Source organism: Talpa europaea (assembly GCF_964194135.1).
Source record: "Talpa europaea genome assembly, chromosome: 3".
Classification (NCBI taxonomy): Eukaryota; Metazoa; Chordata; class Mammalia; order Eulipotyphla; family Talpidae; genus Talpa; species Talpa europaea.
The window spans coordinates 143,835,769-143,858,452 of record NC_140069.1 but is presented as its reverse complement, the minus strand read 5'-3'; the positions used below and the strand labels follow the sequence as shown (position 1 = coordinate 143,858,452).

Sequence of the window (22,684 nt, the reverse complement as noted above, 5' to 3'; positions counted from 1 at the left end):
TTTTAGTTTTGCAGAATATTTTAGGCTTCTTAATCCATTCTAGTCGTAATTCCTATAAATTATCTCCTAAGATAAAATAGGAAAACCCCAGTAGGGAATCAACTTATCAATCAAGCCTGATCTCACTTGTCCATGTGGTCATTTTCCTAGAGTCATGCCAGCCCCAGGACTTGACTACTAGAAAAAGACTGGGAGGAAGAGGTGAGAGGAAGTTAGAAACTCGCGGGTAGACTGTTGGCCTCTCTGGGACAGGGGAGATGATGGAGGAAAAAGATCCAAGCCGATCTGAAACTCCAAAATCCTGAAGCATCGTGCTGCTCCTAGCTGACCCCTCACCCAGCCCTTCACCCGAGCCCCACCTTCTATTGCGGGCATCACTAACCTCCGGGCAGTCCAGGGGTAAACCTGAAGCTCACGAGTGACTGTTACCCTTTCCCCCAACACCCTCCATTTCATCCATTTCCATGACTTTATTTTCTTCCAGAAAATGTTTCTCTCCCTGTCTTTTGATGCACCAACGTGACATTCCTGGGACATTTTCGTCAATCTCCCATTGCTTGGAATGGGGAAACCCACTCACCGAGGCCCCAGGAGGGGTCAAGAGGGTGTGGGGAACGCTGTGCAATTCATGCCTACAAATATTTGTGAGGCATCTTTGCTGGTGTGATGGACAAAGGGACACAGTCCCTGCCGTCCCTGCCACTACCAGCCTGCCATCAGTGGGGCTGACGATGCCACCTGTGGGGCAGGATCTAGAGGGGCCCGATGCTGCCTCTTTCCTTTGTAGGAGGGATGAGTCCTGAGTAGGCAAATGCAACTAGTGTCCTCATTTTCCAGCTGGCGAGCCTTACCCACCCAACTGAGAGTGTCCGTGGCTCATTTATTCTCACTGAACTAAATGACAACCAATCAGGGTCTCCTGGTCCGTTGGCCTTTTCCATGTTTGGCTCTGCCTGTACCCAGCCTGGGTGAGACCCGGAGCTGAGAGTCATCCTGGGTAAGGGAGCAATTGAGATTTCAGTCATTGAAGACAGGAGAGAAGAACGAATATTCCAGAAATAAAGAAACTCCATGAGAAAAGGCACAGAGCAGGGCCAGAGAGGAGCCACCCAAGGGCAGGATTGCTTGGGGAGCAAAGACTCCCTCCCTGTGGCTCCCTGAGGAGCTGAGATAAAGGAGAGGCCTGGGTGTCTTCTGACTGATAGACAGGCTCCACCCAGAGGCCGCGGTCTCTCTGGGGACTGGGGGTCCAGCGGCAGCAGTGCCCCTCCTCCAGGCCAAGGGAACTGGGGTGGGGGAAGGAGGGAGGCCATTTCCCGAACCCCAGTCCTCAGACTCAGCTCCTAGAGCAGAACCAGGAGCCAGAGAGAACAGCCTGACAGTCGGAGAGACGGCAAGTCCCCTGGAGGAAACCCTTTGGGGTGAGATGCCCAGGGCGGGGTAGCGTGGGGTGGGGTGGCTGCTGTGTGCAAATGCCATCCCCCACCAGAGAGGCGGGAGTAGGAGGCTGGGGAGTAGGAACAGGAGGGGGTGATTTCAGCAGGAGGGAAGGCAGGGAACAGGGAATTGGCTCATTCTGAAACCCGTCTGGGCAAACCTGACGGGGCTCGCGGGCAGCAAGAGGCGTCCAAGGGGCCCGACATGACTCTCTTTAATCTCCCCTTCCTGAAGCAGCTTCTCTCTCCCCCCTCCCTCTTTCTTGGGTCAGGAGGGTGGCTGTGAGTGGGGAAGAGCCTGGCCGGTGGAATGGGGGCTCTCTGGAGCCAGGAGGTAAGTGACCTCCTTGGCCTGCGCTGTGGCAAGTCATCCCTTCCAGCTCTCACCGACACCCGCCCCTCACCTCCTGCTTGGCCCTCACCCAAGACAGGCCGCAGCCGACTCACTCCCCACCCAGGGGTCCAAACAGGCCTGGGGCGAAGGGGAAGGAGGAGAATGGTCTCTGTGCAGGGGGGCCCTCAGGACTCCTTATTCATTCTCTCCCCTCACCCCCCCTCCTTTGTTTCCATATCCTGACTCCCGAGCAGAGATCTCCAGAGGAGGGGCCGCCCCCTGGATGGCGAGGACGAGGATGGGGGTCGCTGGTCAGGCGGCTGCTCTTGGCCGCTCTGCTCTGTGGCCTGCTCTTCGGCTCCTCTGTGCTCTTGGTCTACCTCTTCCGCGGCTGTGGTCCTCGTAAGCAAGACCCTGGAAACTCCCCGCCCAGCCCGCCTCCCCCAGTCCTGGGCCGCCATCCTCGCTGACTTGCTGGCCACGCATCCCGGCCCTCCCTGCCTCTCCCTTCCCACTGAAGCCCGCTCCCTGCACCTCCACGGCCCGGGGGCCTCCAGCAGACCCCCGTAGGCCTTCCTCGCCCCGCCCCCGGGGGCGCCCTGTCTCTTGCTCCCCACAGGCCTTTGTGAGACGCCCGCCTGCTGGGATCTCCTGGCCAGGTATCTGGCCTCTGGGAACACCAGCGTGGCCCCCTGCTCCGACTTCTTCAGCTTCGCCTGTGGGAAGGCCAAAGGGGGCAGCAGTGCTTTGCAGGCTCTGACAGAGGAGAACAAAAGGCGACTGCGGAGAATCCTGGGTAAGGGCCCTGGGAGCCCAGAACTGCCGCCCTGCCCCACACCTGGGGGGCGGGAAGCCCTCTGCGCCCCCCTCAGTGGCTCTTGGGGAACGCCTGGGCCGGTTCTCGACCCCTCTCCCCTTGACACGCCCTCCACAGCCTTTGCCGGGCCCTGCTCCCTCTCTGTGTTGCCTGATTCCCACCCTCTCCTCCCATCTCTCGCGTGATCCTCTCCCTCCTCTCTCCCCGGGGTTTCCTGCTTCTGTCAGATGACTGGTGTCTTCCCTGCCAGCCGCTACCTTCTGCCCTTCGCTTCTCCCCACCACTCTCTTCAGCCTGCCAGCTGCGTCGTGCTGTCCTCGACTCCGTCAGGGCCCACACACCCGCACCTCCTCCCGTCCTCCCAGAGGCCCTGGGCCTCGCCGAAGTGGAGGAGCAGGATAATGGGGCTGACGGCTGAGATGACCGTGGGACCCCAGATCGGGAGGTGGGCTGAGCAGCGAGGGCATGAGTGTGCGGGCAGAACAGGCGTGCTGGAAGAAGCCAGCCAGGGTCAGAGGCCTGCAGGTGAGGAAGAGTCCTGTCCCTGGCGGCTGTGGAGAAGAACCCCAGAGGGCCAGAAAGCTCTGGGAGAGGAGCTGAGGATGGTGGGAGCACCCAGAAATGAGACCGATAGTCCCACACTCCAGAGCCAGGGAACCAGGGGATGTCTGTCCACGGCGGCCGGGACTCGGGAGACAGGCACGTCTCCCTCCCCTCCTGTGTTGCATGGGGGAGCGGGAGGGGCTGTACTTTCAGTTATGGCCTAGAGAGGCAGAGCTTCTGTTAGCCATGAAGGAATGAAGAGCTGCCGGGGAGGCCAGGGAGAGCTGGCACGCGACTCACACGGGTGCGTCTGGGGGAGTGTCACGCGTGTGTTTGTTCCCGAATTCAAAGAGTGAGAGGCTGGGCTCGGGAGCCTCCTCTGGTTCACCTCTGGGCTAGCCTTCTCCTTACAGGTTTTCCTTCCTCCAGCCCTTCCAAGCCCGCAAGCAAGTTCCCTGGCTTCCTGACCTTTTCTGTTTTCTTCATTTCATCTCCCCCCGCTGTCATTTCTTGCCACTGGCCTTTCTCTGCGTCCTGTAACCCCGGTCTTTCCTGCCTTCCCCTCTAGTGCCTTGGTCACATTGCTCGCCATGCTCCCCTCGCTGCTGTTATTCTTCTGTTGGTTGGTCCTGTTCTGCCCAGGCAGTGCCCCCCATCTTGCACACGTTCCTCGCCCCTTCCCTTCCCTCCCTCCATTTCCCCAGAATTCTCCCCTTGTTAACCCACCTCTCCCTTCTCTGCTTGCCCTTCCATGCTCTGTGCTTCCGTTCCAGAGGCCCCGCGCTCCTGGCCCCCAGGCTCTGGGGAGGAGAAAGCCTTCCAGTTCTACAGCTCCTGCATGGACATGGCTGCTATCGAGGCTGCAGGGGCTGGTCCCCTCAGACAAGTTATTGAGGAGGTGAGACCCGGGGCCACAACCTTTCTGGATTCATAACCCACAGGGCCAGTGTAGGCTGCCATTTTGTTCCTAGAGGATGCCTCTCTTCCCCAGGCATCCCCGGTCTCTAGGAGGGAGATGGGAAGGGCAATGTCTTGGGCATGTGTCAGGACCTTGGGCGAGGCTGGAGACAGAGGGCTGGAGGTGGGGCCCTGCAGGACCAAGGGAAGTCAGGGAGCAGCAGCTGCCTGAGGAAGAGGCCGACTGCACAGCCGTCTCAGCCCTTGCCCTCTCCTTCCCAGCTGGGAGGCTGGCAGCTCTCCAGGAATTGGACCTCCTCAGACTTCAATCGAATTCTGAGTCTTCTGATGAGTCAGTATGATCACTTCCCATTCTTCAAGGCCTACCTGCAACCACATCCTGCTCCTCCACACACGCCTGTCATCCAGGTGAGGCATGCACCGGTGACAACATGGGGAGACCCATGCCTCCCTGGGCCTCCAGCCTGCCATCAGCTGGGGGACGGCTGCGGGTCGGGAAGATAGGGCGAGTTTGGGAGGCCTGTCTTTGGGGCAAGGGACTGATGGAGAGAGAGCCAGAGACACTAGGTGAGATCAGGGAAGGGAGTGGCAGGGCCTTTCGCTCCTCTGGATTACTCCCGCCACTCTTCAGTAGCCCCTGATCTCCAGGATTGCCTCCTCTTGTTTACTTTTCATTTTTGCCGGAGGGCCCTTTTTAGACCAGAGCTAATCTCTATTGTCTCTGTTTAAAGGCCTCCAGGTGGATCACCAGGTCATCAGGACCTGGTTCCTAATCCTTAGCAAAGCATCGCATGAGGGCTGACCCCTGCACACTTCTTAGGCCTTGACCCCTGCCGAAACCCTCCTTCCTGCAAAGCCCCAGGCCAGGCTCCTGTACCTGTAACTCTAAGACCGTTTCTCAGTTCCTTGCAGACGCACTTCCTCTGCCTGCAACGCTACCGTCCAGCCCCCGCACCCCCCCCCCAACCCGATAAACTCTTACCTCCTTTTCATTTGGGGTCGGATTATCTAATCCAAGACATCTTCGCTGACAACCTGTGAGTGAGGTGAACCCCTCCATCCACCCCTTTCATTTAACACGGCCAGAGGCCTTGAGCCTCTTCAGAACGGGACCACACCTCATTCAACTTTCTTACTCTGACGTAGCATGGGGCGAGGCCTGCAGAGGCCCACACTGGGTGTTTGTGGAGTGAGTATGTTAAGCCTTGGGAGACCTCAGTGTTGTGGGAAGCAATGTGATGCTTTCTCAAAGCCCCACCAAGTTATGAGAGGGTAGCGATACAAGAATGAGTCCCAGGAGTTCAGGAGTTGAACTGGTGTGGCCTTTGGGTGTTCATCAGGCCGAAAGTGGTTCAGGGGAGATCCAGGGAGGGGAGACGGTGAGCTGGGCCTGGATGCCTGGTTGATTCCTAAAGCTGAAAAATGTTAACAGGGCTGTGGGGAAACCCCGAGCTAAGGGGAGAGTCTGGAATGGCGTGACTCCTCCATGGGTCAGGTAGGAGGTGGTTTGTTGAAGGGAAGATTTAGCGGTAGAGTGGGGAGCTGAGAAAGGTAAAAATAAAGCTGAAGTCATGAGATTGAGCCAGACAGTCCCTGCCTAAGAAACCAGGAAGAGGCTCTTGACTGAGCCATGGAGGTCTTTCAAATGTGTTGGCCATGCATGAAGCTTAGTGGCCAACCTGGAGGAGGTGAAGAGATTCTGAACTGAAATTATGGCAGAAATTGAAAGGCCAGGCTTGAATTGGGCATTCCTAATGGAGGTGGCCCGTGGAGATTCCAGAGGGCCTGGTGGCTGGATAGAAATAAAGGGAATGGGGAGATGACGCCATGGTTTTGGTTTGGTGTGAAGGGGAGGATCGTGGTCACCATCATCCTTGGACTGGAGACACTGAAGGGGAGACTAGGTGGAGGGGATGGCAGTCGAGGAGGCTGCACTCCAGTGGGGGCAAAGGTGGAGGGTGTGTCAGCCCCAAGAGGTGAGTCACTGACTGGCACTGGCGGGCGGGGAGTCTCAGGAGCCAGTGGTCGTCACGAATCAGGAATGAGGAGACGCAGTTGGGAACCTAGAGCCACGGGAAGCTGGTGGGAATGACTCAGGTTGTACAGAGTCGAGGCGGGAGTTAGGGGAGTTGAAACGGGCATAAAAGACTTGGCTTTATAAAGTTCTTTGATGTTTGGACAAATGTGACAGAGGAGTCGAGCAAAAGTCTTTTCGAGATGGTAGGTGAGGGTGCAGGTGCGACATCAAGGGCGAGAAAGGGACAGAGAAGTGGAGGAGGAGATCTTCAGGGTTGAATCACGGCAGGACGAGGTGAGGGAATGAGAGACGCGCCCGGCGTCGAAACGGAATGCCCGAAGTCGGCCGTCACCAGCATCGTAACGGCTACTGAAAACAGATGAAAAGTCAACGCAAAGCTCCATAGTGAACGAAATACCAAAGTTTTGTTTATTGTGGATTTTTGGGTGAAAAAAATTCCCACAAATAGGTCAAAACTCTAGATTTTCGGGAAAACATCTATCACTTTGTTTTTTTTTTCAAAATGGATTCAAAGCACATTGTGGATTTTGGGTTTTAAAAGTATCGACATGTTGTTTATCTTGATATCTGACTTTTTTGGTTCCTCTTGAACTTTGCACCTGAGACCTGAGGTGGATGTCTCCCTCCCTGCCCCCGGCCCAGCGCAGGCAGTGGTCCCCTTCGGGACCAGGTTCTTGTGCTTCTCTGGCTGAGCACCCCCAAACTGGTTGATATACCCACACGCTCTTCATTTCCATGGTGGATGCCCCCCAAGGCCTTTCACCCCAGCCCCACCCCTTCTCTGCACTTCTTCATGCTCTCTCACGCCATGTCCTGAGGCACCGGCCACGACACAGTCTCCATCTCCCCCCACCATCCTCTCCTTCCTCCACGGTCCCCACGCCTCTCCAGTCTCTCTTGTGTCCAGATAGACCAGCCAGAGTTTGACATTCCCCGCAAGCAAGATCAGGAACAGAAGATCTATGCCCAGGTAAGATGGCGCTGTGGCCAAAGGCCCTGGCCTGTGAACAGGGAGAAAGGCAGGGGACGCTGGTGCCTGTGGCTGAGGCTGCCCTTCCTCTAGATCGTTCGGGAGTACCTGAACTACTTGACGCTTCTGGGCACCTTGCTGGGAGGAGACCAAGTCAAGGTACAAAATTATGCCTACTCGTCCGTCTCCATTACCTCACGGCTGTCCCAGTTTCTGAGGCCCCTGGAGCAGCGGCGGGCACAGGGGAAGCGTTTCCAGATGGTCACTGTGGACCAACTGCAGGTGCCTTGAACCGGGGACTGGCGGCGGTGGACATGAGGGTCTCCCAGCCTTTCTCGATCTCCTTGTCTGCTTTCTCCTCATGCCTTTCATTCCTGTCTATCCCTAGCTTTTCTGCCTCTGTCCCTCCTCCCAGTCACCCCCAAACCAGGAGGGAGGGAAGCCCATCCCCTCGCCTCCTCCCCCCTCAGTCTCTGTTCCCTCCTCTAAGGAAATGGCGCCTGCCATTGACTGGCTGTCCTGTTTGCAAGCAACATTTGCACCTATGCTCCTGCGCCCCTCCCAGCCCCTCATGGTCCACGACCTGGAGTATTTGAAGAACATGTCGCAGCTGGTGGAGGAACACATGACGAACAACAGGTTTGCCCCAGGTGGGGTTGGGGAAAAGTGAGGGCAAAGGAATGAGGGTCTGAGGACCCACAGGTGTCACAGACAAAGGAGACTGGAGGAAGAGCGCTGGTGAGGGCCTCCCAGGCAGAGGGACAGATCCAGGGACTTGTGGGGCGTGGGGGTCACCAAGAGGGGGTGGAGGGAGCCTGAGAGGAAGCTTGGGAGGCTGGGGAGCCACGATAGGGAGCCCACACATGAAATAAGGGAAATGGGTGTCCCACAAGACGCAGGGCTTGCTGGGAGGAGGAGACCCCACCTGCAAAGGGCCTCTGAAGTGTAGAAAATGCTGGAAAGTCCATCACTGGGACAGCCAGTCATTTATGTCATGGTGGCAGTTGAGGGGTGTGGGTGGGAGGACCGGGGCAGGAGATGAGTGGATAGACGAGGTGATGCTGGGGATGCGGCCATTCCTCAGCCTCGGTGAGAGGATTCTGGGGTCCTTGTGAGAAGGAATTTCTAAGGATGTAGAGGAAGGGGCGGACTTGAGGAGGGGCCTGTGTGAGGCTGTCATCCCTGGACCTGCGTGGCTACCCCTGAAGACAGTGGCTTCCTCCAGGGGCATGAGCTGCAGGCCCTTCTTCACTGTAACAGGGCAGGACATTCGAGTTTTCCCGCGGTGAGAACAGGCTTACGTGAGGGTAGAAACCAGCTGGCGTGAGCTACCAGCAGGGCGGAGATGTCCCAGAGCCCAATTTTGTTGTGCTTGCAAGAGACATCTGAGACTTTTTGCTGGTGGATGTGGAAAATCCATGTTCTTTACTCTAAGTCTTGTCTTCATCTACCAGATCCTCTCTGCAACTTAAAAGTCTCCCTTTTCCTTCTAGTTCCTTCTTCAGTCATCTCCAGCCCACACCAGGAAAAGCTCTTCTTGAATGGTTCCCCTTATTTCCTCTAAATACAGAAAGTGAATTCTGTAAGGGGAGGCTTTTTTGGGGGGGTCCCCCCAGAGCCCTCGGTTTCATGTGTGCATCTCTTCTCTCCACAGGGACCTCCTGCAGAGCCACATGATCTTGGGGCTGGTGGGGACCCTTTCTCCAGCCCTGGACAGTCAATTCCAGGAGGCACGCAGATTGTTAAACAAGAAACTGCTGGAGCTGACAGAACGACCGCCTGTGGTGAGGAGGGGAAGGGAGGGATTGTCTCAGACTGTGGAACAGAAGAGCATCTGCCATTTTTGAGGGATAAATGTCGGCCTCTCCCCAGAAGTTATGGGGTGGATGCCCTGCAGTGTCTGGACCCACTGTGGGAGCAGGCAGGTCAGGCGTGGAAGGTATCCTTGGTAACCGAGACTCTGAGGCACACACCTCCTGGCTGCTTCATGGTCTTTTGCCAAGTACTAAAATTTAAATATGAAAGTAGGAGAGATACTCCTCTACCAAGAGCTTTGAAAATTTAGGCCAGACACATCCCCAAACGGAGAAGCTTCTAGAACATGAGACATGCCCCAACCTCAGGGGAGGTGTCAATTTTGTTTTCAGAAGCCCTATTTTTTTTGGCCTTCAGTAATTCATGGCCCATTTCTCTGCCTTGTGGTGTTTGGATAGCCTGAAATATGTGTGGAATTCAGCGAGGACAACATCTGTGCAAGAAAGGAACGTAGTTATTGCTTATCGGGAGCTTAGGATGTTCTAGACATTTTTCTGAGTCCTTTAGCTGCGTATACTGACTCAATCATCCCAGCAACTCCATGAGGCTGGTGCACCATTTTGGCCCTGCTTATCTGGAGGGAAATAGAGGCACAAACATCACGGAGCTTGCTGAAGGTGACGGAGCTAGTGAGCTGGTAGACCTAAGAGTCAGCTCTGGCTGGAGGGTCTGCGTGCGTCATCACTATGCTAAAAAACAACAACGAAAAAAAGAGCATGACCCTGCTGGGTTCTCACTTACATGGGCAACCCAAGGAGGGTTCTACCCAGCCTTCCGCTTGTCTCAGGTGAAGCAGACTGGAGCCTAACTCCTCTTGGTTGAGATTGCTACAATATCCCTGGCAGCAAACATCTTCCTCTGGATCCCCGAAGCATGGGCTGGTGGCATTCCTAGGAGAGTCTGGGAGTGCCAGCGTGGGACTCACCCTTGCAGAACTTTCGGAGCCTTATCAATTGCTAAAGTTGCCATCCTTTATATACTTACATGTAGTCTTTGTAGAGAGATAAGTGATATGTCCACTAGGCTATAGAGTAGACTAAAAGTTGAGTCAAGTTCTACCAACAAATAGTTGTGTTTTGCTTGGTGTGGGGCAGGGGGTGGTGGGCACCACCTCATCTCTCTGAAACTATAGTAGTACTAGGTATGACACAGGGTCATGAGAGCTGATCCACACCAAGTGGTAACCGCATGTCACCCTTAATTGTATTTAATCCTGCCAGAACCAGTTTGAGGTCCTCAGAAAGGATCAGTCACTCTTGCAAGGCCACGCAGCCCATAAGTGAAGAAACAGACTCCAAAGCAAATCTGTCTGGTTCATGAAGTCGTGTTTTGAACCACATTCTGTGCAGGATTGAGAAAGAAGTGGGTGGGACAGAAAATGATTGGCAAATTCTTTCTATAAAGGTCAAGATAGTAAATATTTTTGAGTTTGTGGTACATTTGGTCTGTGTTGCAACTACTCAACTCTGCCCTTGTAGCATAAAAACAGCTGCATACTAACGGGTATAGCTGTGTTCGCTCCAAAACTCTGGCTGAAACAACAGATGCTCTTGGAATTCCCAAGAGGGGAGGGTCAGGGAGGGTTTGCATGACTAGTGGGACCTCTTGTGCAGGTGATGCGATGGAGGTAGTTTAGAGAGAGGTGGTGCTTTGTGGCCAAAAAAAAAAAAAAAAAACAAGAAGTGGGGGAGGGCATTTCATTGGGAATAGGCTTGGAGGTGGTTGGCAAAAATGTGGTTCAATATGAAGGATCTTTGTGGGGGCTCTGGCTGAGAAAAGATTGCTAGGCTTACCTGCAAGGCTCTGCCAGCTGTTGCTGCTGGAGGAGCAACTGGAGCACGCCTACGTGTCTGACAGTCAGCAGGAAGGCCAGCACAAGTCAACTGAGAGCTTGAGCAGAATACTCGGGGCTAAATCAGAGAGGGAAGGAGGGGCCTGCCAGGCTGGCGGGTGTCTAAGGTCTTTGACTTTTCTCTGCATGACATGGTGGGTGGGAGGCGGGGAGAGTCCATAGAAGGATGTGTCTGTTTGAAATGTTTTGAAAGAATGTATTTTGAAGATCAGCAACAGGAGTTCCTGAAAAATGTGTGGATTGAGAGGGAATGTGAAGTCACAGACACCCCCAAAGCTTTGACCAAAAATTTCTGGTCCTATCCAGTGGTCATTCATGACAGATTTCTAACCACATTTTTTCTGAATGAGTTCTAATTTAGAGTCTCCTAATTAGAAGAACGGCGAGGTCTCACTAGATGACCATATTTTGTTGATTTTGTTTGAATACACAGTCAGTGAAAATGGCTGTTGAGCCAGGTCTTTCTCTGATACAATCTGAGCAGCTGAGATGTGAGAAGCAAAAGCAGGATTTCCCATTTCTGCCTGTTAAATGTGAACTATTTCTATGTAGCTCAGCATCTAAATTTGCTCAGGTAATCTTAGCCCTTGTTTCAGTCATCCATGATATTCCCCTTCCTTTTCTGCTTTGGGCCATTTGCTGCCCTGTTTCATGCATCTTCCTCTAGACACCGTTACCCTCCCTGGCAGGGAGGGAGAGCATCTGGTCAGGTGTGAAGACCTAGCTCCAGATGCTTCCATTTATTTATGCAACAAATTATTTATTGAGCGCTAACTAGATGCCAGACCTTTTCTTGGCACTTGGGGAATGGCAGTAAAGAAAACAGACAAAAATCCCTTATTTTCCAGTGGAGGAAGAAAGACAACAAATTAGCTAAATTAAGTAAGAAGGTGATAAGTGTTACGGAGAAATAAAACCAGAGAGGAAGGGAGGATGTGCTAGCTGGGGAGGGTGTTATGCTTTTCAGTAGGATAGTCAGGGGAAGCTCGTATTAACCTGGAGTCACTGGCTTTTATATTTCCTTGTGGTTCTGTCAGCTGAGAATCCACTCCCGTGCACAACCATTCCGTAGAATTCTCCAGCTAATTCACAAGGGCTTAATTTGTGGTCTGACCAAATGCTGTCTTGAAATCAAGATGCTGCCCACAGAGTGGGCCTGTCCTTTAGCGTTAATTTCAAGGCATTATTTCCCCTGACCTGCCAAGGGACTCTGGACGAAGGAGAGCTGGTGTTCCTCTCACCTTGTCTCAGAGCTGGTGTAACTGAAGGACAGGGGTTGAAATTGATGATGCATATTTAGTAAAAGCTGAATTCCCTGTTCGAAGGTGGGTTGTGATGGGCCTTGAGGTAAATCTGGCCTGGAGTTGTGTTATGTTGGCCCTGAAGGCTTCGGTACAAATGTAATTGCCAACATTCAAAAACTAGGAGACGGCATGCTAGTAACAAATTCCTGGCCTTCTGGGGCGCCTGTCTGCAGCTCTGGCAGCTCTGGGCTAGTCTTCCCCAGGGCAGCAGCCGACTGGGGCCGAGCGATGCAGCCAGCTAGGCCGTCACCTCTCATGTCCTGTGGCTCTGAACCAGGACCGCTTCTCTCAGCCATGTTGACCTGTTGAACATGGGACTCCCGGGCTGTGGTGTATCCTGGTGTGGAGATAATTGTATTGCAGTGGCCTTATTTGTGCAGTGATCCTAGGCTGGTCGTTAATGGTGACGCATTCTTTTCCAAGTATTCCAGAATGCTCAGTTTAATCATTGATTCTAGAACTTTCTTTAGAAATGAACATTAAGGATTCCTGGCAGGCCTGTAATCTCTAAAATCTACTCTACCTCTATAAAAATTGGGCAAATTTTTGCTTCCCTCCCTCTAGACTCTTGCAATTTTTCCTGATTCTATCATTTCTCAAATATTTTTATTCATGTTCTAAGGTTTTATCAGCAACATTTCTTTCTGTGCCCGCAAATGAATCAACCGAACCTCGTTATCTTGCACTTGATATTTCTTCTATCCTTTGTATTTTGGGAATGGTTGTTTTTCAGTTCTCTCTCATTCCATGTCTTGAAAGTCATCTCAGTCACTCAGAACCCCCAGCAGGTGAATATACAACCTGCCGATCCACATCCCAGAATTGTACATTTATTTATAGATATTCAAATTGCTTTTCCTGCTCCTGGAATGTGTGACCCAGTACCAGATGTCCCCAAGAACCCCAGCACTGTGCACGGGTGTGTGATGAGCTGGGGCCTGTTGTGGCCCAGACTGTGGGTGAGGCCTGGAGCAGGTGAAGGCTGTCAGAGATCCGGGCAGGCACTGGCAGAAGGGGGCAGAAAATGACCAGCAGGCCGAGTGGACAGGGTGGGAGAGCCACACTCCCAAGGTCGTGGCTGCTGCTGTTTGCTGCTGCCAGGCTGTAGCCCCTCCAGCAGCCCTACCCCCAGTCTGATGAAAGGCAGTACCCAGCCAAACTGCTCCTCAGGGCCTGGTGGGTCGGATGCTGAAGGTGGCCGCAGAGCCCGCACTGACTCCTCACGGCTCACAGGCCCAGGTTTCCTTCCAGTTCGCATTTGCATTTCCAGAACTCCAATAACAGTGTGGTTTACACGGAGGCCTGGTCAGAGAACAAGAACCCAGAGATGTGAAGAACCAGGCCTGAAGCAAAATGACACCAGTGCTCATGGGTGGCTCCTCCCAGAGCCACACGTACTTCCATCAACCTCTCCCCTCGCAGGGCCAGTGACTGTGCTGTGGCCCGCTGGCCAGCAAGGAAACCTGGGGGAGTAAATGAGTTACAGGAATGAAGTCTTGTGACTTCATCCCACTCAGCCCAAATTAGCATTTTAGTGGGTTTTTCTTAAATCCCAGCTTGACTTTCCCTTGGGCCAGCTCTCCTACTCCAGACCCCAGCCCCTCGGACACTTGTCTTGGTGGGTCCTGGGTCATCTCTGCACCTTGGTCAGCCTTCAAAGCCACCCAAGCCCACCTTTCAGCCCTGAAAGAGCCTGAGCTCCTCCCTCTTTACTTCCTGCTGACACAAACTCCCCAGGTGCCGGGGACCTCTTCACTGTCTATCTAGCCGTCTCTACACCTCTGCGTTTGAAGACCTCCACCATCTTAACCTGCTTTCTCATCTCTAATTTGACTAAAGTTTTTCAGCACTCTGAATTTGTATAGTGTAGTCTTTTCTTGTGTCCTCTTCTGCCGAAATATGGCTTCTCAAACTCCATTTCACTCTGATAACGCAAGAGCCTACAATATAATCTGCAATAGTCATTCAGAGAATCAGGGAGGGAAGACATGTCTTCTCCCATTTCCATGTGAGCAAAGAAGCAGGGAGAGTGGGACTCTTTAGTGGACTAGGTGCAGGGGGTGGAGAGGGCCTAAGAGAGCTGGGAGGGCATGAGGACAGGTGACCAACACACCTGCTGAGGTGAGGTGTTCGTCGCTAGCCCTCAAGGGCCTTGCAGTTCCCCACAGGCAGCTGTCCAGAGGCCTCACTTCCAATTCAAAGGCAGTAAACTTGGATGATTCGCCCAGGCCAGACTCACAAGGAAGAGAATGGACAGAGCACCTTCTGCCTCACCCAAAAGGATAACAAAGTGAGATGCACCTCAGAGGCTCAGAAAAGGTCCAGACAATATTAGGCAGGAGAAAAGGTGAGGAAAAAACCCTGAGGGAGACACTGATTCCAGCCTTATCTTGTAGCCCACCCGCCCTCGATGGCTGGAGTGTGTGGAGAAGACTGGAACCTTCTTCAGGCCGACGCTGGCGGCCTTGTTTGTTCGTGAGGCCTTCAGCCCGAGCACCCAAAGTGCTGTATGTGAGATGCTCCCCACCCACTCCCTCCGCCCCTGCTCTTGGCTTTGTCTTTCTTGATGGTGTACATGGTTAGGAAATAAGACAGAGAGAGAGAGAGAAGAGATAAGAGAGAGCAAGGGGGAGACGGAGGGGGAGAGAAAATGAGGGAGGAGGGCAGGGAGAGGAGGTGGGGGGCGGAGGGAGGAGGGAGAGTGGCTTCAGGACACATCTTGTGCATAACATTAATATCGCGGCCAAGTCTCCCAACCCTCCTGGTCTTGTGTTTCTTCAACCATAAAATGAGAAAATTGAACTCGGGGACCTTCAAGGCTGCGCCCTGTTTATCTCTGATATTTTTAACAACACATGAAACGATGTGAGAATGGAATGATACCATCTTAAAAAGTGCAAATAAATAACTACCGAATACTTTGTGAGTGCCTACCCTGCACCCGATGCTCCTGTGCGCGCTGCGCGTGAACTGCTTCACGCTTCACGCTTCGCGTGAACTGCTTCGAGCACCGAGGCACAGGGAGGTTAAGGAACTGGCCCAAAGTCACACGGGTGCCACATGGCAGAGTCTGCATTCGAACTCAGCCTCTTCATAGGTTCTTGCATTGAACGCATTTAGACCAGAGGGTAGAGGCTGGGAGCACGGGCCCGCACAGTCAGGGCAGAAAGCCCGGAAGACCTCAGCTCGTCGGAAGCTGAAGCTCCCACGAAGATGGAGAGACGTGCTTGCCTTGAGGCGTGAGCACAGGGCGCAGGAGAGCAGAGAAGGGAAGATGCTCCCTGCTCCCTCTGGCCGAGTGGCCTCCTGCCTCCCCCGCTGGCTGCGATCCCCCAGGGGGAGGAGCAGTCTCCCCATGGCGCCTCCTTTCTGTCTCCAAGCATCTTTGGACCTTCCGGAGGGTTTTGGTCACCTGGGAAATAGCGCTTTCCACTTTCTCTCTCTCTCTGAGATCTATCCCGGTCTCTGGTCAAGACCCCTTCCCAGAAGCCCCCTGGACAGGGCCCAAGACGGAGGCTGATCCTGCTGCCCTCTGTCTGCACCCTCCCACCCACAGGCCATGGAATTATTTGCTGCCATCAAGGACGCTTTCATCACGCGCCTCAGAAGGCTCCCCTGGATGGATGAGCAGACCCGGGAAGATGCCCAGGACAGGGTGAGGCCAAGGGCCAGCCAGGGGGGAGGGAAGGGGGGGAACTGGGTGGAGAGATGGCCCGGCAGGGGGAGAGCCCAAGATGCTCAGGCGCGCAGAGAGAGGGTTCGCACCCCTTCCGCGCTCGCCCCTGGGGGCCACAGAAAGGCCTGGGACCGGGCGGTGAGCAGGAGAAACGCCCCAGACTCGGCTAGTCTCCTTCCACGGTTTGCCTCTCTCCCCAGGTGTCCCGCCTGCAGGTGGAGATGGGAGCCCCCAAATGGGCCCTGAAGCCAGAGCTGGCCAGACAGGAATATGCGGATGTGGGTCCCCTGGCAGCTCCTCCTCAGGGCTCCCCTTCTCCCGCCACAGCCGCCTGCGCCCTGTGCTGCCCGCCACCCCTTCCTTGCCCTGGTGCTGGGGCTGCCCGGGAACATGTCCGCTCAGAGGGTCTTCCTGGCGGAAGACGGGAAGCTTTTTGGTCACACGGGCACTCCTGCCCCCTTGGGACTCGCCTGCGTGTGTGTGTGTGTGTGGGGGGGGGGGGGGGGGTGCGTGTGCGTGTGTGTGTGTGTGCGTGTGTGCCTGCGCTGATGGGGAGGGTGGTGTCGGCGTGTGCTGGTGTCTGCGCCATGGCTTTCCTGGGTGGCTAGCAGCATGCCCCCCGGGGGGTTAGTGTGCATCCAGCTTTGTCTCTATGTTCCCGAGTCACCCCTGCCTCCTCCCAGATCCAACTCGGACCCAGCTTCCTGCAGTCTGTCCTGAGCTGCGCCCGATCCCTCCGAGCTAGAAATGTCCGGCGCTTCCTGCAGCCTTCCCACCACAGGTATGAGCCAGGGGGATGGAACACGGGGTTCAGGAGTGGGGCGCGGTGACAGGACTTGGGAGGGGCTGCTGTGTCTGGTGTGGACCGGATGAGGGGCTGATGTGCCACCCGTGCTCTGCCCACAGCTGGCAGGTGTCCCCCTGGGAGGCCAGCGCCTACTACTCCACCGCTGACCACGTGGTGGTGTTCCCAGCTGGACTCCTCCAGCCCCCGTTCTTCCACCCCAGCTACCCCAGGTATGGGGCTCTGGTCGGGGGGACAGCATCCCCGAGGGCGACGGACATTTTCTGGAAGGATGGGGACTTGCGGATGGGGAGTTGATGGAGCCCGGGGGTCAGACAAGCCCTTGTCTCTCTAGGGCTGTGAACTTCGGCACTGCCGGCAGCATTATGGCCCACGAGCTGTTGCACATCTTCACCCAGCTCTGTGGGTAACAGTGGGCGTCAGGAGAGGGGCCCTTGGGGACCTGGGTGGAGGCCCTGAAGCTAGATGGGGGATGGAGGTTATTTGAGGGCTCTGGGGCGCAGGTGGCCCTGGCACCTCTGCCACGCTTCTGGGAGCCAATGCAGAGGGGCACCCCCTGTCCTCACCCGGCACCAGGCATCACCTTCTGCTTCCCTGACCCCCGTTTTCCACAGTGCTGCCGGGGGGCTGCCCGGCCTGTGACTCCCAGGCCCTACGAGGGGCACAGCTGTGCCTGGAGCGTCTCTATGCAGCCTTCCCATCGCCAGGCGGAGCAGCCCTCGGCGGCTCCCGCACCTTCCTGGAGAACGCGGCGGATGTGGGGGCGCTGGCCATCGCGCAGCAGGTAGCTCACCCCAGGGCCAGGACCTGATTTTCCCAGCAGACCAGACTCCCTGTCCCTCATTTCTCCATCCCTCAGACATAGTTGCCAGGCTTCCTGGTCTTCATATCCTCCAGTGGAGTTTCCTTGCCACCCCCAGACCCCTCTTTCCTAGGACATCCTTAGATCCTCTGACAAGTACGTTTTCTCCTGGCTCGGGGTGTCCAGGCAGACGTTGGGAGAAAGGCCATGTCTGCTTTGCGGTGTCTGTCTGGGCTCAAACTCGCGATGGCCCCAATCTGGATCCTCAAGCTCCCTCTCCACTCCCCTCTTCAGGCCTACAGCAAGAGACTGCTTGGGCACCGTGGGGAGACCACCCTGCCAGACCTGGACCTCAGTCCCCAGCAACTCTTTTTCCACAGCTACGCCCAGGTAGGCAACCTCGCGCCATGGCTGCGTGTCAGATAAATACCCTCTGGTAATGCTCAAAGAATCTCTGCCCCCCGACATACCTTCCTCTGGACCCCCCAGCTCTCTGCACAGACATCCCCACTGCCCCCCTCTCACCTCTGCCCCTAGGGACAGTCCTTTCGTATGACTACAAATCCTTCTACCTTCAGCTCCTCTTTGGAAGAAACACTCTGTTCCCACAGGCCCCTAGAGGAGGATGAAAACCTCTTCCCAGACAAGTGTGCCCAAGTGCACAGAAGCCACCTGCAGCATCAGCCAGTCCATGACGGCCCCCCCCCAACCAGTCTGTGACTGGCCCACTCTCATCTCTTTCCTGGGAATGCACACCCCTTCAAACAAGGCTTCACAGCCTGTCTATAGTCCACATTCCTGGTCAGAGGCCTCACACCCAGGTGTGGCCTCCACTTGACATAACCCCCCTAAGTACCATGTGCTCCCTCAACAGATACACCCCTAGTTTCTCCAAAGAGCCTCCTCACAGAGATCTTCCAGTGGGACCCTGCTCCTGAGTCACTTACAAATGGTGTGACTGCACTGCAGCCCCCCGCCCCCCACCCCGCAGCGCCAGACATCCACTCCCTGATCAATGGTCTACACGAGGCAGATCCATTTCCCTCTGCGCACGGCCCTTGGAACATTCCTCCCCGCGCCCGTCTTTGTCTGCTGGCCCTCGGCACCACCCAGCCACCAGCCTGCCTCGTCTCTGGCCCCGGTCACTCTCAGGACGCTTCTCCTTACCCCGCTGCGCCTCTTCCCCCAGGTGATGTGCCGGGCGCCGGGCAGCCAGGCTGCCCAGGACACCCACAGCCCTCCCGCCCTTCGTGTCCACGGGCCCCTCAGCAACACCCCAGCCTTCGCCAGACATTTCCGCTGCCCACGGGGCACCCCCTTGAACCCCTCTGACCACTGCCAACTCTGGTGACGGCCGCCAGAGAGGACCGGACAGAGCATCAGCGCCCGCCTGCCTGTGCGGGAAGTGGGGTGATGTGGCCCTCCTTTCCCTCTCCGCTCTGAAAATAAAAGCTGGCACTTGGCTTCTGCCTGTGTCTCACTACACTTGGCTGCTGAGTTCAGTGCCTGGAAGTCAGAAAAGGAACAGCCAGAGTCCCCGGACGCCGGGAGAGGAAGGAGCCGGTGGGTCTAAAGGTCAGTGGGGCAAAGGTCTGGCGGTTAAACAGAGGAGCTAGCAAGGGCTCTTGCTGCGTCTCGGAAAGCTGCCCCCGATTGTCCTGAGATTTTATTGCTATTACTTTTATTGTTACTGTCTCCTCCCTCTAATCTGCTGTCCTGAACAAAGCCAGGAGAGACCAGGAGGGAGCAGGCCAAGGGGCTGGTCTCTCTGACCTGGGAGAGGACGCTCAGAGCAGGGGAGGCCACCAGGCGCAGGCGACTGGCCACTGCGTGACCGGACCAGGCCTTCTAGGAGGCTGTGGGCTGCAGGGAAGGGCCCAGGTGGGCGCAGGAAACTAGGTCTGCGCTCCCCGGGAGGGGGAGGCCTGGAATCGTGGGAGAGGGTCAGTACGCGATCATGAAGCGGAGGTAGACATCCAGGTCCTCGTCCAGGAACCAGGCCACCACCTCAGCTTCCACGTCCCTCATAAAAAAACCATGATGCTGGCCAGATTAAAACAGAAGGCCAGGTCAAACAGGTGGTGGCGGACGGCTGCTGTCTCGGATGTCTCCTGCTGGGCCATGTCCACCTGCTCCCACTGCTCGCCCACAGAGGAGGCCACGAAGTTGTCTTCCAGTTGCTCCGGCTTCTGCTTCCGCTCCTGCTCCCGCTCCTGCGCCAGCTCCAGTACCTGCTCCTGCTCTGGCTCCTGCGCCGGCTCCTGCTCCTGCTCCTGATCCTGATCCTGCCCTTGCTCCTCCTCCCTCTCCTGCTCTGGCTCCTGATTCTTCTCCGGCTCCTGCTCTGGCTCCTGATCCTTCTCCGGCTCCTGCTCTGGCTCCTGATCCTTCTCCGGCTCCTGCTCCTGATTCTGCTCCGGCTCCAGCTCCTGGTTCTGCTCCGACTCCTGAATCTGCTCCAGCTCTGGCTCTGTCTCTGTCTCCGGCTCCATCTCTGTCTCCGGCTCCTGCTTCTGCTCCTCGTCCTGCTTCTGCTCCTGATCCTGCTCCTGATTCTGCTCCTGATCCTGCTCCTGCTCCTGCTTCTGGTCCTGATCCTGCTCCTGCTTCTGGTCCTGATCCTGCTCCTGCTTCTGCTCCTGATCCTGCTTCTGCTCCGGCTCCGGCTCCTGCTCCTGGTCTGGGGCAGGGAGAGTGGAAGGGCAGAAGGCACAACCCTGACCATACCCACCCGCCCTTGGCCTGACCTGGAAAGGGGGGAAGAGAGAACTGGGGAAGTTCAGTTCCATGACCCCCACACTTGTCCTCGGCTGGAGGTGCTGGTGACAGAGGTGACGATCCATCTGAGGGCTCTTCTGATTTGCCGTTCATGGCCCCCACACAAGTGCACAACCCCCCATTTCCAACTCAACTGCCTCCTCCACCACAGTACACCAAGTGGGGCGAGGAACCACTATAGAGAATGATAAAAACCAAAGACCCTCTTCCGGAGAAGTGCAGACTCTCTTCTGCTTCTCCCCATGAAAGCCCCCTGCAGTGTCAGCTTGGTGATGATAGGCCCCCCTCCCCAGTCTGCCCCTGGCTAGGAACCCCTGCCCCAGACCCCTCTCCATGGCACCTTCACACCACAGTCTCACACTACAGGGCCTGGGATCTCTCCCATGCCCCACACCCATGTCACATTTCACCCTGACCCAGTAAGTCACCCGGGGCCTGCCTCCAAAGAGGTCTGATCCCGAGCCCCAACCCTGTCCCTGCTTCTCTACCTACCTATGGAGGGTATTTTTTCTTTCTGACTCCTCTCATCGGGGTCTGAGCCCCCCTTCTGAAGTTTCACCCCCTTCGTCCTCAGCAGTAGCAAGATGGCCGTCAGGAACGCTGCCCGGCAGAGCTGGGCACCCAGGGAAGTCATGGGCCTGCCCGTCCACTGCTTCTGGCCTCCCTGTGCCCCGTGCCCAGCAGGCTCCCACACTTCACCTCCTTCCCCGGGCCTCTCCCAGCCCTTCCCCCCATACAGCACCGTTTTCTTCCCTTCCTCTGACTTCAGGAGCTCTATGACATCACAGCCATGGGCCAGGCCCTCATTCCAGCTCCCTGGAGAGCTCTATGGCCAGGCAAGAGGGAAGAGGGGGGCCAGCAAGGACAGATGGGGCTCCTTGGAGCACCCGACAGGGTCATCTCTGGAGATCAGCGAAGTGGCTCAAGAACCTACAAAGGACTTGTGCTTCCAGCACATCAGTAGATCCACAGAGCTCCTAAGACGCGACGGCATCATGTTAGCATGACCATTGCGTAGATGAGAAGCTGGGGTGCCCAAAGGAGAGGACGCCCCGCTCAAGGTCACGCAAGAGTAAGGGACAGGGCAGGGCTCTAGATTTACTCCCCACCCAAATGCGCACATCTTCCTCCTGCCCCACGCAGCCTTTCTTGTGGGAAGGTGCCCTGGGCGGGACATGACATGCAGGCCCACCCTCACGCACAAGGGTGGCGGAGACAGGTGAAAGGTGAGCATAGGGTCCATGCTGTGTGGGACCCAGACAGGACAGACAGGGCAGGGTTTCCTGCACCCAAATAGAAACCACGTTTCCATCCTCATCCTCCCCCGACTCTCCGGTTCGCCAGGCTTTGGCCTCTGTACTGAGAGACTGATTGAAACTCTCTCTCTCATTTTATGTCCTTCTGGACTGTAAGACACAGAGACAAAATTATTCAAGGTTCGTTATCTGGACTCCCTGCTGGGGAGCCTGTGGAGAAGCACACTTGGCACCGAGGTCAGGGTCCCAAAGAACCCTGCCTCTGTGCCCAGAAGCCTGCCCTGCCTGCGAACCCGGTGAGCACAGACCTGTTGGCACTAATGGGCTGTGGCTAATTGTCATCCTTCCTGGAGCGGGCACAGGGGTTGGGGGCGGTGCAGGCCTGCCCTGGAAAACCAGGGGCAGACACCAGCCACGGGCGCAGCTCCGGCGCTGGGACAGGAGGAAAGCAGAGGTCTTGGAGCAGCTCCCCCACCCCTGGCGCCCCTGCTAGGCACACCGCGATGGACCACACCCTTCAGGGCAAGGGCATGAGTCTTCCTGGAATCGAAGTGATGTGAGATGTGGAGATCCCCTCCCACAGACCTCACCCATGCTGGCAGACTGGGTGACCCAGAGGCCGTCTTGTAGGCAACAACCTGCCTCTCCTCTGCTTCCTGGGGATCTAAGCCAGGTAACAAGGTGACTGGGGAGTAGCACAGAAGGTTGGTGGATGTGAGGGAGGAGGAAGGGGTCAGGTAGACAGGTGACCCCGCTCACCCCTCTCTTGTACTCGCTGACCTGCAGTTCCAAGACGATGCTTGGGGGAGGAAAAATCGCTCCTCTCCTCCAGGCTGATTTGGAGGAGGAGCTTGGGCTCCATCTCAGCCCTCCAAGTAAGGAGGGGCCGGGGTGCTGGGAGGGAGTGTCTTCCAGGGGCAGGATGGAGTGGCGAGAACCGGGTCGTGCTGACCACCACCGCATCCAGCCCCTCACCACTCCCCTGCCCGACCCCCGTGCTGACAGGAGTCCTGGCGTGACGCCGGGACGCCGCTGGGCATTCCTTCTCCTCGTTCCAGCATGTGGAATTCAGAAAAGCACAAAAAACGAAAGGGGCGATGAATTCCACCACCCAGCGGTCATCCCCCTTCGAGTTTAAAGTCTGTCTTCCAGTCCTTTCCCCAGACGGCTGGGGGCGCGTGGCGGAGAGCCTCTTCGAAACATGGAAATGCAGGGACTGCCTGCTTCCTCCTTATCAGATCAGAGAGGCAGCTCCTGCCGAGGCGCCCAGGGCCTCGGGAACTGCCGGCGTCGGGCCGCGAGGGCACCCGGAGAGACTACCCGCAGGCCGGGCTCTCGTG

The 22,684-nt window shown here is 56.2% G+C and overlaps 1 protein-coding gene across 1 annotated transcript; it reads left to right on the top strand.

Moving 5' to 3' along the window:
* Positions 1-1,746: 1,746 nt before the first annotated feature.
* KEL (Kell metallo-endopeptidase (Kell blood group)) lies at positions 1,747-18,761 on the top strand (the record flags this gene model as incomplete). The annotated part of the gene is made up of 18 exons (XM_084229963.1): positions 1,747-1,770; positions 2,025-2,172; positions 2,390-2,566; positions 3,904-4,028; positions 4,310-4,456; positions 6,994-7,056; positions 7,150-7,338; positions 7,547-7,695; positions 8,711-8,840; positions 14,424-14,534; positions 15,584-15,682; positions 15,904-15,981; positions 16,387-16,484; positions 16,610-16,720; positions 16,843-16,910; positions 17,123-17,292; positions 17,605-17,700; positions 18,500-18,761. The coding sequence occupies 18 exons, from the start codon at positions 1,747-1,749 to the stop codon at positions 18,659-18,661; spliced, it is 2,145 nt and encodes a 714-aa protein (XP_084086089.1). The 3' UTR covers positions 18,662-18,761.
* Between the last annotated feature and the right edge of the window lie 3,923 nt (positions 18,762-22,684).